Source organism: Malus domestica, chromosome 05 (assembly GCF_042453785.1).
Source record: "Malus domestica chromosome 05, GDT2T_hap1".
NCBI classification, from domain to species: Eukaryota; Viridiplantae; Streptophyta; class Magnoliopsida; order Rosales; family Rosaceae; genus Malus; species Malus domestica.
Window position 1 is genome coordinate 9,592,477 of NC_091665.1, and position 15,913 is coordinate 9,608,389.

At 41.1% G+C, this 15,913-nt stretch overlaps 1 protein-coding gene across 1 annotated transcript; it reads left to right on the forward strand.

Moving 5' to 3' along the window:
* Positions 1-747: 747 nt before the first annotated feature.
* Positions 748-2,925, forward strand: LOC114823663 (amidophosphoribosyltransferase, chloroplastic). The gene has a single exon (XM_029099079.2). It carries the CDS (start codon positions 892-894, stop codon positions 2,647-2,649), a length of 1,758 nt encoding a protein of 585 aa, XP_028954912.1. The 5' UTR covers positions 748-891; the 3' UTR covers positions 2,650-2,925.
* Positions 2,926-15,913: the final 12,988 nt, after the last annotated feature.

Consider the following 15,913-nt stretch of genomic DNA (forward strand, 5'->3'; position numbering starts at 1 on the left):
TTTTCCATATTTGCCCATTGTTTTAGCCCCATATGTGTCGCATGTGACTTAGCCCCAGTTTGGGGTTGAGGTGATTTTAAAAAAAGCTCATATGAAAAAAAGCTGGGAGTGTTTTTGGTGTTTGGTAAACTTAAAAAAAAGGGCTTATTTTGGAAGCTGCTGTGAGAATAAGCTGAAATCAAAGGAAAAAGCTGAAGCTGCAATTTGTAGCTTTGGAAAACTGATTTTTTTTCAAAGCACATAGAACTATAGTGCTCCTTTAATGAAAAGATCCACTATCAGACTACTTTTTTTTCCAAAAGCACTTTTACAAAAAAGTTTACCAAACACTCTGCTGATTTATTTCACAGCCGCTTATTCTCATAGCACAGCCGCTTATTCTCACAGCAGCTTTTTTTCAAAGCACAGCAATACCAAACCAGCCCTTACTTTGACAGAAGTTTTAATAGAGTTGACGAAAATGACCATAGTTGCACGTTTTGATGAATTAAGGGACTAATAATCACAAATTTTTAGTTAAAAGATCAATACTCCAATTGAATTAAAATTGAGAGACCATTGCCGTAATTTTCTTTTTATCTAAGAAACTAGTAAAAGAAAATCATTCACTTTATTTATTTTTTATATTTAGGTCCTTTTCCCCAAAACCCAAAAAGACCGAAAGACCGAAGGGGACTTGGAACTGAATAAAAAAAAAAAAAAAAAAAAAAAATCCATTATAGGTTTGTGAGGCAGCTATCTCACCAAAGGGTGATTCAACACATTTACTTGATTCCTCCAAACTCCCAAAAAAAACCTACGAACCTCAACTCCTCCTTCCGACTCCTCCGTTCCCTTCACTGTCGCTTTACTCTTTCACTTAATTAACGCCGCCTTCTCTGCAACTCTCCCATGGCTGCCACCACCAACCCCTCTTCCTCCACACTCTCTTCCTCTCTGTCCAATCCCTCTCCTCTCCCCCGAACCCACAAAACCCCTCCCTCCTTCTCCTCCAAAACCCTCCCTAAACCCGCTTTCCCTCTCAAAACCTCCTCCCTTTCACATACCCCCAAGCCCTCCTCCTTCACCCTCCACTCTAAAAACCCAATTTCCGACGTTTTCTCGGCCGCCAAACAAAACACAGACGGCAATTCAATCGATTTTGTTGATGACGAAAAGCCCCGGGAGGAGTGTGGCGTGGTCGGCATATACGGCGACCCGGAGGCCTCCCGTCTTTGCTATTTGGCCCTGCACGCGCTCCAGCATCGCGGTCAGGAAGGTGCCGGGATCGTGTGTGTGAAAGACGACGTGCTTCAGTCTATAACAGGCGTGGGGCTCGTCTCCGAGGTCTTCAATCAGACCAAGCTTGACCAGCTGCCCGGCGACTTGGCAATTGGGCATGTCAGGTACTCCACTGCAGGCTCCTCCATGCTAAAAAATGTACAGCCTTTTGTTGCAGGGTACAGGTTTGGCTCAGTTGGGGTTGCCCACAATGGCAATTTGGTAAACTACCGCTCCCTTCGAGCTAAGCTCGAAGACAACGGCTCCATTTTCAACACCAGCTCTGACACAGAGGTCGTTCTTCACCTTATAGCAATTTCTAAGCATAGACCTTTTATTTTGAGAATTGTTGATGCATGCGAGCAGATTGAGGGGGCTTATTCTATGGTTTTCGTGACCAAAGATAAGCTCGTGGCGGTTCGGGACCCTCACGGGTTTCGGCCATTGGTAATGGGTAGGAGGAGCAATGGCTCTGTTGTGTTTGCTTCTGAGACTTGTGCTCTTGATTTGATTGAAGCCACATATGAGAGAGAGGTGTTTCCTGGAGAGGTTGTGGTGGTGGATAAAGAGGGGGTTCAATCACTTTGCCTAATGTCTCATCCTCAGCCAAAGCAATGTATCTTTGAGCACATTTACTTTGCTCTTCCGAATTCTGTGGTTTTCGGTCGTTCAGTGTATGAGTCCCGACGGGCATTTGGTGAGATACTTGCCACTGAGGCGCCGGTTGATTGTGATGTTGTGATAGCTGTGCCTGATTCTGGGGTGGTAGCCGCACTTGGCTATGCTGCTAAAGCTGGTGTGGCTTTTCAGCAGGGTTTGATTAGGTCTCACTATGTCGGGAGGACCTTCATTGAGCCATCACAGAAGATTAGGGACTTTGGTGTGAAGCTCAAGTTGTCCCCGGTTCGTGCGGTGTTGGAGGGGAAGAGGGTTGTGGTTGTGGATGACTCCATTGTGAGAGGAACCACTTCTTCGAAAATTGTTAGGTTGTTGAAGGAGGCTGGTGCAAAGGAAGTTCATATGAGGATTGCAAGCCCGCCGATTATTGGTTCTTGTTATTACGGAGTGGACACACCAAGCTCTGAGGAGTTGATTTCAAATAGGATGAGTGTTGAGGAAATTAGGGAGTTTATCGGATCGGATTCACTTGCTTTTCTGCCAATTGGTAAATTGGAGAAAATGTTGGGCAGTCAATCTCCTAACTTTTGTTATGCTTGCTTCTCTGGAAAATACCCCGTGGAGCCTAGAGAGATTAAAGTGAAACGAGTGGGTGATTCCTTGGATGATGGGTTAGTTGGTAGTTTTGAGAACATTGATGGTGGCTGGGTTCAAGCGAATCAGAGCCCAAAAGAGGAGAAGGACAAGGAATTTGAGGGCAGTGTTATCTAATACCGTTGCTTGCGACTCCTCCAGTTTAAGGTGGATGCTTTTTGTGATGAAGGGAGCAGAACAGGGGATACTCTGCTGTGACTGACTGATGTCTTCAAATGATTGAAATTATAGGTTAAGTGCTTCCTTGAATTTCGGGTTCCAGAATCCAAGACTAAGCACACAGTCTGGTTGGTTCCTTTTCAATTTTGCATCTGATATATTGAATTTATGTTTTCTTGATGATACACCGTTTGGTTAAATTCTTATACAAGCTTAAATGGTCTGAATTCAGCAGCTCTAACGTTACCAGTTTCTTGTTAGCATCTTACTAGCTCGAGCGCTTGTTGTATATTATCTTTTGTGCGTATATTAGCTGCTTGTCCGATTTATTCATGCAAGGCTGACTGCTGCTTTTCGTCACAATGTCTATTTGATTGTCGTTTCAAATTTCAATATCGAAAGCATCACGATGCTTGACAAAATTCGAAAAGCTAACACGGGTTGTTTAATATGTTTTGACCCTGTTGTTGAGATTTAAATTCAGAGCATGAAATGTTAGGACCGGTTTGGTTTAGTCTGATCATGATTATTAGTATTCTGCATTCGTTTCTGCTCGTATGAAATCGGCCTTACCAAGATTCATCTTTTCAACCATATTTTCTGTTTTGTATGAGTTGCTTCGCGGAACCCTTTCTTTAAAATGTCTTACAATCTGTGATCTGTATGTAGTAATGTACTACCCTATTGTTTTTTTGTTCTTGAAAGTTTATAACTTGTGTGAACTCGTAAGAAATGGGCGTGTATTTTGTTTGGATAATGGTGCTTCAGGAAGATTCACAATATCAAATGTTATTGAACTTTGATGAAATCAAGGTGATTATTTTAGCATGATATTCACGAAGCATACATGCCAAGTGAGAAATTAAAAGGAAAACCTCTCTTCTTTTCCAAGTTTGAGTAGTCATACACAAGGCAGAGCTTTGGTTTGCTCTTTAATACACTCTGACGTAATAAGGTCAATTTTTACGATTCCTGGCCGCGGCACGCGGCCTGGAGCTGCGACGTTGCGCCAAGCCACATGCCGAGCCATGCCTGGCTGGCGTGAAGCCAAGTTCATGCCGAGTTGTGCTCTGCTGAGCCAAGCCGAGCCTGAAGCTTGGTTCATTATTTGGCCCAAAGCCATTAAAAACCGATATTACATGAATTTCAGTCTTTTCTTGCTTCAACTACCTACTATTGCTCGGTCTCCGTCTGTTGAATTAATTTAGTGATCAATAGTCCATTAATTCAACAAAAAACAAATTTGAAACTTGCATTCGCCCAATGTGCTAATGACACCATCAGGTGAACTTAATTCATTGCTGACATTTTGTTTGAGTATTTAAACACTCAAGATGGACTGTTTAAATACTGTCCTATTTGAGTTGTATTGCTTAAAGGGTAAAGATTATCTCTTTCTTACTATAAATAAAGGCACAATGGGGCGAAATAATACACGTTTCAAAATTTACCAACTCCTCTCTCTTTGCCACCGCCCCGTTTCTATCTCTCTATAATTGTTCCCCGTTTCTATCTCTCTATAATTGTTCAGTTGAATAGGCCTCAACATTATTATGTTTAATGGAATTTCTTTGGATAGAAAAACATATATACATACTTGGAAAATAAACCTTATATGTAAACAATAATCAATCTACTGTATATAAACGTGATGTGAAAATTTTGAACCACATAAATATAAAGAAAAACAATTTTGAAAAGTTTTGTACAATAATAGAATTTCTTTCGATAGAAATATATATACATATACATGAAAAGTAGTTATCAGATATAATATATCAACTATATATAAACATGATGCAAAACATTTTACTATATAAAAGTAAATCAAAACAATTTTGAATAGTTTTCAACCTGTTTAATGGAATTTCTTTGGATAGAAAAAAATATATACATACTTGGAAAATAAACCTCATATGTAAACAATAATCAATCTACTGTATATAAACATGATGCAAAACATTTTACTATATAAAAGTAAATCAAAACAATTTTGAATAATTTTCAACCTGTTTAATGGAATTTCTTTGGATAGAAAAAAATATATACATACTTGGAAAATAAACCTCATATGTACACAATAATCAATCTACTGTATCTAAACATGTGAGAAATTTTTAACCACATAAATATAAAGAAAAACAATTTCGAAAAGTTTTGTACAATAATAGAATTTCTTTCAAAAGTGGTTATCATATATAATATATCAACTATATATAAACATGATGCAAAAAATTTTACAATATAAAAGTAAATCAAAACAATTTCGAATAGTTTTCAACCTTTCTTAGTTTAGTCACCCATTCATAGTCGCCTTACCTATATATTTGTATGCTACAGACTCATGTTGTCAAACCATTACACGGACCGAGATATTAGCAGTATTTACCACAGAGAGTTGTAGAGATGTCTAGGCTTTCTTTATTTCATTTCTTCTTACTTGTTCTTCTTGCCACAGGTTTGTTTTCTTTTTCCTTTGCCACTATTTTTCCAGTTTTTTATTTGTTTATCTTTGTGGTAAGAACTATACGAAAGATTTTAGATTTTTACATGTTTACAGTGTATGTGGACATACCACCTTTTCAATTTAAAATGAAAACGTAAAGTGGCAAAACACTTGTCTTTAAGTCGTTGTATCTTCATTTGAAGATCATCTCTACAAAAAAAATCATTTCAATCGAATATTACTTAGTCATTTAAATGTATAGAACAAACGACAGTTTATATACCAAATAATATGCTTATGATCAATCATCCATTTACTGGATACATTTGGATGATAAAATGATCTGCAATTTGAATAATTTTTTGTAGAATTTGTTTTCAAATGAATATTGATAAATTGAACGATTCCAATAGTTGATTTTATTCGATCAAGATACGTTATTTGCAAAACATGAGACATGTGGAGGATGCAAGTATTATCCATTTTGTTTATTCACTTGTTTAAGTTGTAAATTTTGTAGTTGTGTTGAAGGAAAATGTCCGTCAAGTGTATGCGCAGAAGTTATGCAAAACTCAATTGTATGATAGCGGATGTACATTAGATGATTGCCGTGCCAAGTGTTTTAGTAAATACGGGCAAGAGAAAGCAGACGGATATGAATGCAGTGCCAAAGGTGATCCTAATAAAGTTGGTTGTTATTGCACCTATGAGTGTTGAAGTCCCTTAGTCCATATTATTGGCTGCCAAAAAGAGTTGATAAGTTTGCTCTTCGTTGTGTGATGTAATAATTTGAAAATTTCAGTTAATAAAATTGGGCAAAATTAAAGTGTTGTTTATTGTTATTGTTATTATTATTGTTGTTGTTATTGTTGTTGGTATTTATTATTATTGTTATTATAATTATTATTATTTAGGTGATGGTGGGAGTGCGCAATATATCAACTCAAGTACATGCATTTTCTATATTCACAGTACAGAATTAATAAGATATATTAATTAAGAAGTTAAAAGGCAGAAGCTCCTCAAGAAGATATGGAAGTTAATAATACCCCCCCAAGGTAAAAATAGTCAGCTCTTGGCAAAACAAGTAAAAGCAATTGGTTGAGTTATCAAGCGGCGAGATTGTTAATAATCATGTTTTTATAAGAAGAAAGATAATAGATAGTGTGGCCTTGATTACACCCGGTTCAAATATGATCAAACAAGAAGGTTGTTTGTACCATACTTGACCAATTCCAAAACTACTGAGCACTGGTCAACGTTATACCGTCAAAGACCCATAAGAGTTTCTTTCAAACTAGGAGGTCAATCACAGTGCGACACGTGTCGACATCAGAAGTCAATCATAGCGCGACATGTGTCAACATCAGAAGCCAATCACAACATGACACCTGTCAATGTCAGAACAAAGCTAGAAACTTTTCTATAAAAGGATATCATTCTCTCACATTATTTCCTAATGTCATTTGTACTAAATCATTCACTTGTACTCACTAAAGGAGAGCTTGAACCTATGCACTTGTGTAAACCCTTCACAATTAATGAGAACTCCTCTACTCCGTGAACGTAGCCAATCTAGGTGAACCGCATACATCTTGTGTTTGCTTCCTTATCTCTATCCATTTACATACTTATCCATACTAGTGACCAAAGCAATCTAGCGAAGGTCACAAAATTAACACTTTTTGTTGTACCAAAGTCCTCACTGATTTTGTGCATCAATATTTGGCGATGTCTGTGGGAACGACACTTATTCCCACTCTCTTCAGCTTTGTTAAGCTGGTTTATACCATTCATACACTCTCTTTTGACTAGGCTTCCATTTCCAACATGGGGAGTGAAGGAAGCCACAGCACACAGAATGACACCCCTCTTGCACCTGGTGCGAAGCAACGAAAGAAGGATAAAAAAAAGTTTTCTCTTCAGGCTAAAGTCGATGAGCTGGAGGCTCAGAACAACAAGATAGCGATGAAGAAAGAGATCCTCTAAGAGTAGTATGAGAAGGTCTTCGAGATGCTCCACGAGGCTAGATATACTAAAACACACGAGATCATCACCTCTGTGGAAGTCAACCATCACCTGGGTGCCCCCCAACACGGAAGGTCATTTGCCCTCGACATGGGTATTCCTGTTGAGGAACGAGCTACTCATCGAAATGACGATCAACATGAGACTTCTATCAACCCAGCTGCTTCAACTCGAAGCAGGAAGAGTGGAGGAAGGCACCTCCTTACAGAAAGAGTGGAAGGATTGAAAGCCGTCTTTCACGACTGTCCAGACTTCCTAAAGCAACGTCAAGACAATACCATCCAGGTAAGCTCGAAGATCAATGACCCAAATGTCTCTGAAAGACTCGGTCCCCTCCCATGTCCCATGCCGGCTACCAATTTAGGGAAGAGACAACAAGTCCTAGAGAAACACGAAGGTATAGGGGACTCAGAGATGTTCCGACAGACATACCTTGGAAGTTAGTACGGCGAGTCTAGGGAAAAATCACATGCTCTTGATTAAACATTCCTACTTCCAAGAAGAGATGGAGATTTACGAAAGAAAGCTCCAGTGGTACATGACTCCAGTCAGGACCCTCTTGTCCTACAGCTCCTTAAGGAAGTAAATAAGTTGAAGGCCGAACGACAAGCTGAGATACCTGATTGGAACCAACCTAGGCCTGGCCTTCTTACAAGGAGGATCCTCGACACCTCCTCCAAGCAAAGACAAAGCAGAAGCTTGGCTTGCAACTCTATACTAGAAATAAGGACTCGATTGAACACCTTAACCTCTTTGAGTCCACCATGGCATACCAGATGTACACCGACGAAAAGTGATGTCTTTTCTTCCCCTCCACCCTCTCTGGCGAAGCTCTAAACTGGTATTGCCGTCTTCCACCTGAGATGGTAGACTCATTTAAGGAATTGAGGAAACTGTTTGTTTTCTCAACACATTTTTCAGACCGATCACTTGCACTCTGCGGATGACTTGTACACTATTCACTAGAAGCCAGATGAGTCATTACGTATGTATGCTGGCCGCTTTAGCCATGAGTATTCCTGTTGTGCCGAGGCAGATGACAAGACTGCCCTTAAAGTCTTCATGGCAGGCCTACGGGACTGTTTTTTTAAGTACATGATCAATGCCAACACTTGGAAGACTTACTCAAAGGTGATGGCGCATGCTTATAACCATGCCTCCATCGAGGCAAGAACATACCAAGAGAAGCCCCCAATAACCATCCCCTATCAGCAAGTGGGGAGTGGAAACCAGACCTACCCAAGTGAAAAGACCTCAACCTTCTAAACGGCAGCGGTGTCTTCCCTTGCCTTACTTAATACTTTTCCAAGTCAACAGACATATCAATCTCAAGGCAAAAGGAAAGATTTCCATCCTCACCAATCTCATTTTAGTAAAAGAAGTAAGAGACACTACGACGATAACCAAGGGTATCGCCACGATACTCTCCGACCCTAGGCAGTCAACACAGTGGGTCAAGCACGTGTCAGGACAGGCCCTACCCCCGAAGTATGAGGCATATACACCTTTGAACACCACATGCGTGGCCATTTACCCCAGCATAACACACCTAATACCGAAGCCAAGGCCGAGACACCCGGATTACAAGCCCACAAAGAACATGGGCACGTTTTGCTGCTACCACGAGCATAACGGCGATGACGGCGAGAAGTGTATCACCCTTCATGATCATATTAAAGCTTTGGCACGTGAAGGAAAAATTGATCAATTCCTCCTTCAACCTCCAAGGGGTAACCGTAACCAACGTCAGGTGAATGTGATATATTCCATAAGTGGTGGCACACCCATATCTAAATCTTCCAATAAGGCCATGAAAAATAGTGAACAAGCTTTAAGGTTTGGCCACCAAGTGTTTCACGTAGAAGACATCATGGAAGGCAAGTATCAAAAGCCTAACTGAGATCCAATATGTTTCTACCCTGAGGAAAAAAGAGGTATCATCTACCCTCACAACGACCCACTGATCGTGGAAGCTCACATATCCAACTTTAAAGTACAACGAATCCTAGTAGACACAGGGGTTTCGATCAATATCATATGTACTGAAGCTTTCAGGGCACTTAATGTAGCTGAACACTTGCTCGATCACTCGATTTCTCCTCTGTTAAGCTTCTCCGGTGATATCGTGCAACCTTTAGGGAGCATACACTTACCTTTCACCATTGGTACAGGCCCTTACACAGCTACCATTACCACTAACTTCCTGGTGGTTGATTGCCCAATGGCATACAATGTCATCTTTGGACGCATAGACATCAATGATCTTAAGGCCATGGTATCCACACATATGTTTTTGATGAAATTTCCAACCCCCTATGGCAATGGTTACATTAGAGGAGACCAACTTAGTGCACGATCATGTTACAACACTTCGGTCAAGCAACATCACCTGCTTTTGCCCAAGGAAACCCTTTCTATACATGACCAAGTCATAAAGACTAGCCTAGACGAAGCCAACTTGGATCTTCACGGTGGCAACAGTCAACTCGACGATCCTTGAGATGACTCTTTCACCTAGCAAGCACAACCCGCTGAAGAGTTGAAGAAGGTTTCTAGCTCAAAAGATTATTCGGATCACATGGTGAAGATTGGCACCACCTTGTCACCACCCATTTGGTTGGCATTGATCTCTTTTTTGCAAGAAAACACTGAGGTCTTCGCCTGGTCATACGAGGACATGCCAGACATCTCTCCCGATATCATCTGTCATCGCTTAAGTATTGACCCCAATACCAAGCCAGTGAGACAAAAACGAAGTTCTTATGACGCTGAACGGTACAAGGCAATGAAGGCAGAAGTTGAAAAACTCAAAGGCATAGGCTTCGTCCGCGAAGTCAATTATCCAACGTGGGTAGCAAATGTTGTCCTTGTTAAGAAGAATCCGACCAAGGAAAGTTTTCTACTCCAAAAGGTCTTGTGGAGGATGTGTGTCAATTACGGACCTAAACAAAGGATGCCCGAAAGATAGCTTTCCTCTTCCTCTCATAGATAGACGTATAGACTATACGGTAGGGTGTGAACTCATGAGCTTGATAGATGCTTACTCAGGATATAACCAAATCCTCAAGAACCCTTTAGACCAAGAACACACAACCTTCACTAATGACAGGGGACTATATTGCTATAAAGTCATGTCCTTCAGCCTAAAGAATGGAAGAGCGACTTATCAGAGACTGGTCAATTCAATGTTCGCCGAACAGATTGGGAAGAGCATGGAAGTTTACCTTGATTATATGCTAGTCAAGAGCAAACATACTGACCAACACATCACCAACCTATCTGAAACTTTCACCATTCTGAAAAGGTATCGAATGAGGTTGAACCCTAATAAATGTGCCTTCGGCGTAGGCTCTGGCAAGTTCTTAGGCTTCATGATAAGCCAACGAAGTATTGAGGTTAATCCCGAGAAGATCAAAGTAATCCTTGACATGAAGGAACCGGTAACTTCAAAAGACATCCAGAGCCTTACTGGCAAGGTGGCAGCCTTAACTAGGTTCATCTCTAAGGCCACAAATAGATGTGCTCCTTTCTTCAAAACACTTAAGGAAAGTAAGAAGTACATTACATGGATTGATGAATGTGCCGAGGCATTCAAGAACCTCAAAGACTACATGAGTAAAGCCTTTCTGCTCTCCAAACCTGAGGTTGGTGACACTCTCATTATTTATCTGTCGGTATCAGCTTCAGTAGTAAGTTCTATTCTTATTCGAAAAGATGGTAATGTCGAACGACCTGTCTACTATGCTAGCAATGCCTTACAAGATGCGGAGACACGATACTTCAACATTGAGAAATTGGCTCTAGCATTGGTCATGTCTGCTAAAAAATTTTGTCCTTGCTTCCAAGCACACTCCATCATCGTGCTTACCAATCATCCTCTTCGACAGATACTCCAAAGTCCTGACACTTCGGGGTGAATGATCAAATGGGCGATAGCATTGGGTGAGTTTGACATCTCATACAAACCAAAGCCAGTTGAGAAGGGCCAAGCAGTGGCAGACTTCATCGCCGACTTTACATATCCTTTTAACATTGTTTCTACGCCTAAATAAGTAGTTTCATTACCCTTGGAAGCTCAGAAAATAGAACTAACAGCCCCAGCATTGAGTCTATATGTTGATGGCTTGTCTAACCAACAAGGTTGTGGAGCAGGACTAGTCATTACGACCCCTGACAAAGTGGCGATGGAGTATGCTCTTCGTTTCAAATTCAAGTCGTCGAACAATGAGGCCGAATATGAAGCCATCCTAGCAGGCTTACGTTTGGCCAAACACCTTGGGGTTAAACAAATTGATATCTTCAGTGACTCCCAATTGGTGGTTAACTAGGTCACCAACAACTTTGACGCTAAGGATAGCTCCATGGTAGCATATCTAGCACAAACACAATTGTTGCTCAAGCACTTCCACTACCAGATCACCCAAATTCCTCTAGCGGCAAATAGTCATGCAGATGCTTTAGCTCGCCTCGCCTCCTCGCCTCAGCGATGGAAGACAAGATTGGGAGAAAAATTCAAGTCGAATTATTGGCAGCACCAAGCACCATGGCTGCGGAAGTGTGCAACTTACAACAAGGGGATAGTTGGATTACCCCGATTTATAGATTCCTTGCTCATGGCACCCTTCCAAATGACAAAGTCCAAGCTAAGCAGATTCGATACAAGGCTACCCGTTACTTGATCATTAATGACCAACTCTACAAGCGGGGTTTTAACCTACCATACCTAAGATGCCTTACGCCCGCGGAGGCAGAAATTGTACTTCAGGAAATACATGAAGGAGTCTGCGGAGATCATGCTGGATCTCCATCCCTATCACACAAGGCTTTTCGCCAAGAATATTACTGGCCAACACTTCACCAAGATGCCATTAGAATATCTCGTTATGTGATAAGTGTCAACGCTACGTAACTATTCCTTACTCATCTCCTGAGCCGCTCACTTCTATGATCAGCCCTTGGCCATTCGCCTACTGGGGACTGATTTGATTGGCCCAATGCCTGCAGGGAAGGGCAAGGTCCGCTATGCAATCGTTGCAGTTGACTACTTCACAAAGTGGGCTGAAGTAGAACCCCTGACAACCATTACTGAGGCAAAAATAGAAGACTTCGTATGGAAGAACATCCTTTGTAGATTTGGCATCCCAATGCGATAGTTACCGACAACGGGCGACAATTCGACAACAATAAGTTCAGGATGTTCTATTCTAAGTTCAACATCATCTTATGTTTTGCCTCCCCAGCTCATCCCCAGTCTAATGGACAAGTCGAAGCCATCAACAAAATAATCAAGCGAACTTTGAAAACCAGCTTGGATGAGGCTAAAGGTTGTTGGCCAAAATTTGTACCCCAAGTTCTTTGGTCATATCGCACTTTGTATCGGACATCAACAAGAGAAACCCCATTCTCACTTGCCTTTGGTACAGAGGCAGTTGTCCCAGTTGAGCTTGAGCAAGCAACGTTCCGAGTCCAAAACTACGTGCAAAGCGAAAATGACAAACAACTTACCCTCAACTTAGATCTAGTCGAGGAACACAGAAACCAAGCTCACTTGAGGAATGTCCCTTACAAGCAACGCATCTCCAACTACTATGACTCAAGGGTCAAACCTCGTTCTTTCAAAGTGGAGGACTGGGTATTGAAGAAAAGATTACTCTACGACAGAGTCCTGAGTGAAGGAACACTTAGTCTAAACTGTGATGGACCATTTGAAGTTGTTGGCATCAGTCACCCTGGCTCCTACAAGCTTAAAAGCTCCGATGGCAAGACCCTTAGCCATCCATGGAACGCTGATCACTTGAAGTACTATTACAACTCACATTGTACAAGTGTTAAGCTTCAGCCGTTCGGCATCCTATGTAACGAAGACTATTTGGCATGAATTCAATAAAGAGGTGATTTAGACAACTCGGTCCTAATCCTCTTACATTCCTAGCAAAGAAACACTCAGGTTCAAAGCTTCAACATGAATGCTTCCAACATGAAACAAAGTCTAAGTATATGTCAACAAGACTATACAAATAAACGAACAGCTTTAATGTATATTCGTTCAATCATACATTCCAACACATTCATACATAAGCCAACTGTGCTTCGAAAGGGTTCAACATACTTTGTGTCATTCGACACTTGCTACAATGTGCCTCGACACCTTGCCTTTATTCTCACCAACCAGGTGATGTAATGTGAAGAAGGAACTCATCTTTATGCCACCAACCAGGTGATGAAATGTACAACCCGTGCTTTCTTTCATGCCACAAACCAGGTGATGAAATATATAACTCGTACTCTAATATCATCTGGGAACTTGCCACTCATGCTAGCAACCAAGTCAAGAAGGAACTCATCTTCATGCCACCAACCAGGTGATGAAATGTTCAACCCGTACTCTAATATCATTTGGCAACTTGCACTCATGCCACTAAATAGGTGAAGAAGGCACTCATCTTCATGCCACCAACTAGGTGATGAAATATACAACCTGTACTCTCCTTCATGCCACCAACCAGATGATGAAATGTACAACCCGTACTCTAATATCATTTGGCAACTTGCTATTTATGCCACCAACCAGGTAAAGAAGGAACTCTTCTTCGTGCCACCAACCAGGTGATGAAATGTGATGAAAGGTGATGAAGGAACTCACCTTCGTACCACCAACCAAGTGATAAAAGCAACTCACCATTCATTTCACCTACCAGAAGATGAGTGGTACAACTTGTACATGTGAACTCCTAGCATTCACAAATAATCAAAAACCCTCAAGCTTGACAACTCAACTAGGGGAGCACTTATGCCCAACAAGAGTTATAGTCACCAACAAAGTCTTATTGCAAGCCAACAACAACTTCAGTGCATACCATATGAAAATCAAGCTATTCAACCCTCTTGCATCTAAAGCTTCAAGCTATTCAGCCCTCTTGCATCTGCTTCAGACATTTCTCCTCTGTAACAATGCAAACACTACACCTCGTAGAAAGCTTCACACATTTTTGATCAAGACAGTGTGAAGCAAAACCAATTTATAGTGCCAACAAGAGCTTCATCAAATGAGTTTAACCATAATTCTCAAAAGCTTCACACACTCTTGATTAAGACAGTGTGAAGCAAAATCAATTTATGGTGCCAACAAGAGCTTCATCAATTGAGGGCAACCGTAATTCTCAAAAGCTTCACACACTCTTGATCAAGACAATGTGAAGCAAAACCAATTTATGGTGCCAACAAAAGCTTCATCAATGAAGGGCAACCACAATTTTCAAAAGCTTCACACACTATTGATCAAGACAGTGTGAAGCAAAACCAATTTATGGTGCCACCAAGAGCTTTGTTGATGCACAAAACTGGAGGTCTTGGAACAACGTAAATCCGACCGTGAATTTGCATGAAATGTAAATGACACAAGGTGTATCGTGGTTCACCCCAAGGTTTGGGCTACGTCCACATTGATATTGTATTTATTTAAGGGAGAGAGAGCTCTGAGAGTGAGAGCGTTGAGAGGGGGGTGAGAGGGCCTAGGAATTGGCCTCCTCTAATTGTGAGGGTGAGGGGTCATTTTATAGAATAAGGACTCCTCACTTATTACATATTTGCACTTTCCTTTATCACATAATTACATTTATGTCCCTTGAGTATTTGTACGAGATCTAAATACGAGGCCTTAAATATGGTATAAACAATAGTCCCCCAAGTCTTCAGTCAAGAGAGTCTTTTGGCTGGAGACTTGAAATTCAGTCCATATGTAGGCCGAAGTAACTAGATGCTGTCTTGAACTGATGCTCGATATGAAGCAGTGCTAAATCTAAAATGATGCTCAACTAGAAGTAGCACACGCTGCGAGGCTGCTTGGCTCGTGGCTTATGTTGCTTTGGTTGGCTCGGCTTGCGGCGTTTGAAGGTGAGGGAGTCCCTTTTATAGAATAAGGGCTCGTGCTTCAATACATAAATGATGATCTAGAGTTGATGCTCTCAAATGATGGTGAGGGAGTCCCTTTTATAGAATAAGGGTTCGCTCCTCAATACATAAGTGATGGGTTAGGAGTGATGCTCACGGCGAGGCGGTTGCTCAGCTGGCGGCGGTGCTCTCTAACGAAGGTGAGGGAGTCTTTTTTATAAAATAAGGGCTCGCTCCTCAGTACATGAACAATGGGTGCTCTCTAATGAAAGTAAGGGAGTCCCTTTTATAGAATAAGGGCTTGCTCCTCAATACATAAGTAATGGGCTCAGTCCCCCGGGTATTTTTCATGAAGCCCAGTTGAGGCCCAATATATGGTACATAATGTAGTCCCTCAAGTCTTCGGTCAATAGAGTCTGTTGGCTGAAGACTTCAAATTGAATCCATGTATGGGCCGAAGTGGCGGTTGTTCGGAGGCGGTATTTGTATACCCTGCACTGAAGCTTTTTAGGTGAAACTTTGCTGATGCGAAATATATAAGCACACAAATTAAACCCTCTTTTTATCAATTGTAGCAAAGTATGTAAGTAGGGATCATTCTAGGCCGGGGATTAGGAGGGATTGCCAAATCACTTGAAACTGACTCAAAACGTAAAAACAAAGTTTAAAACACTAAACTAGACTCAAAGAATGCAAAACTAAACTATAAAACACCAAAACAAACCAAAAGACTCAAAACAGCAAATAAACACTCAAAACTGCCTTAAAAACATTTTCTGGGCAGTTTTGAACACCTAACACTAAATTGGACGAAATTGGGTTATGACTTGACTCAAGACACTTAAAAACACAAACTAA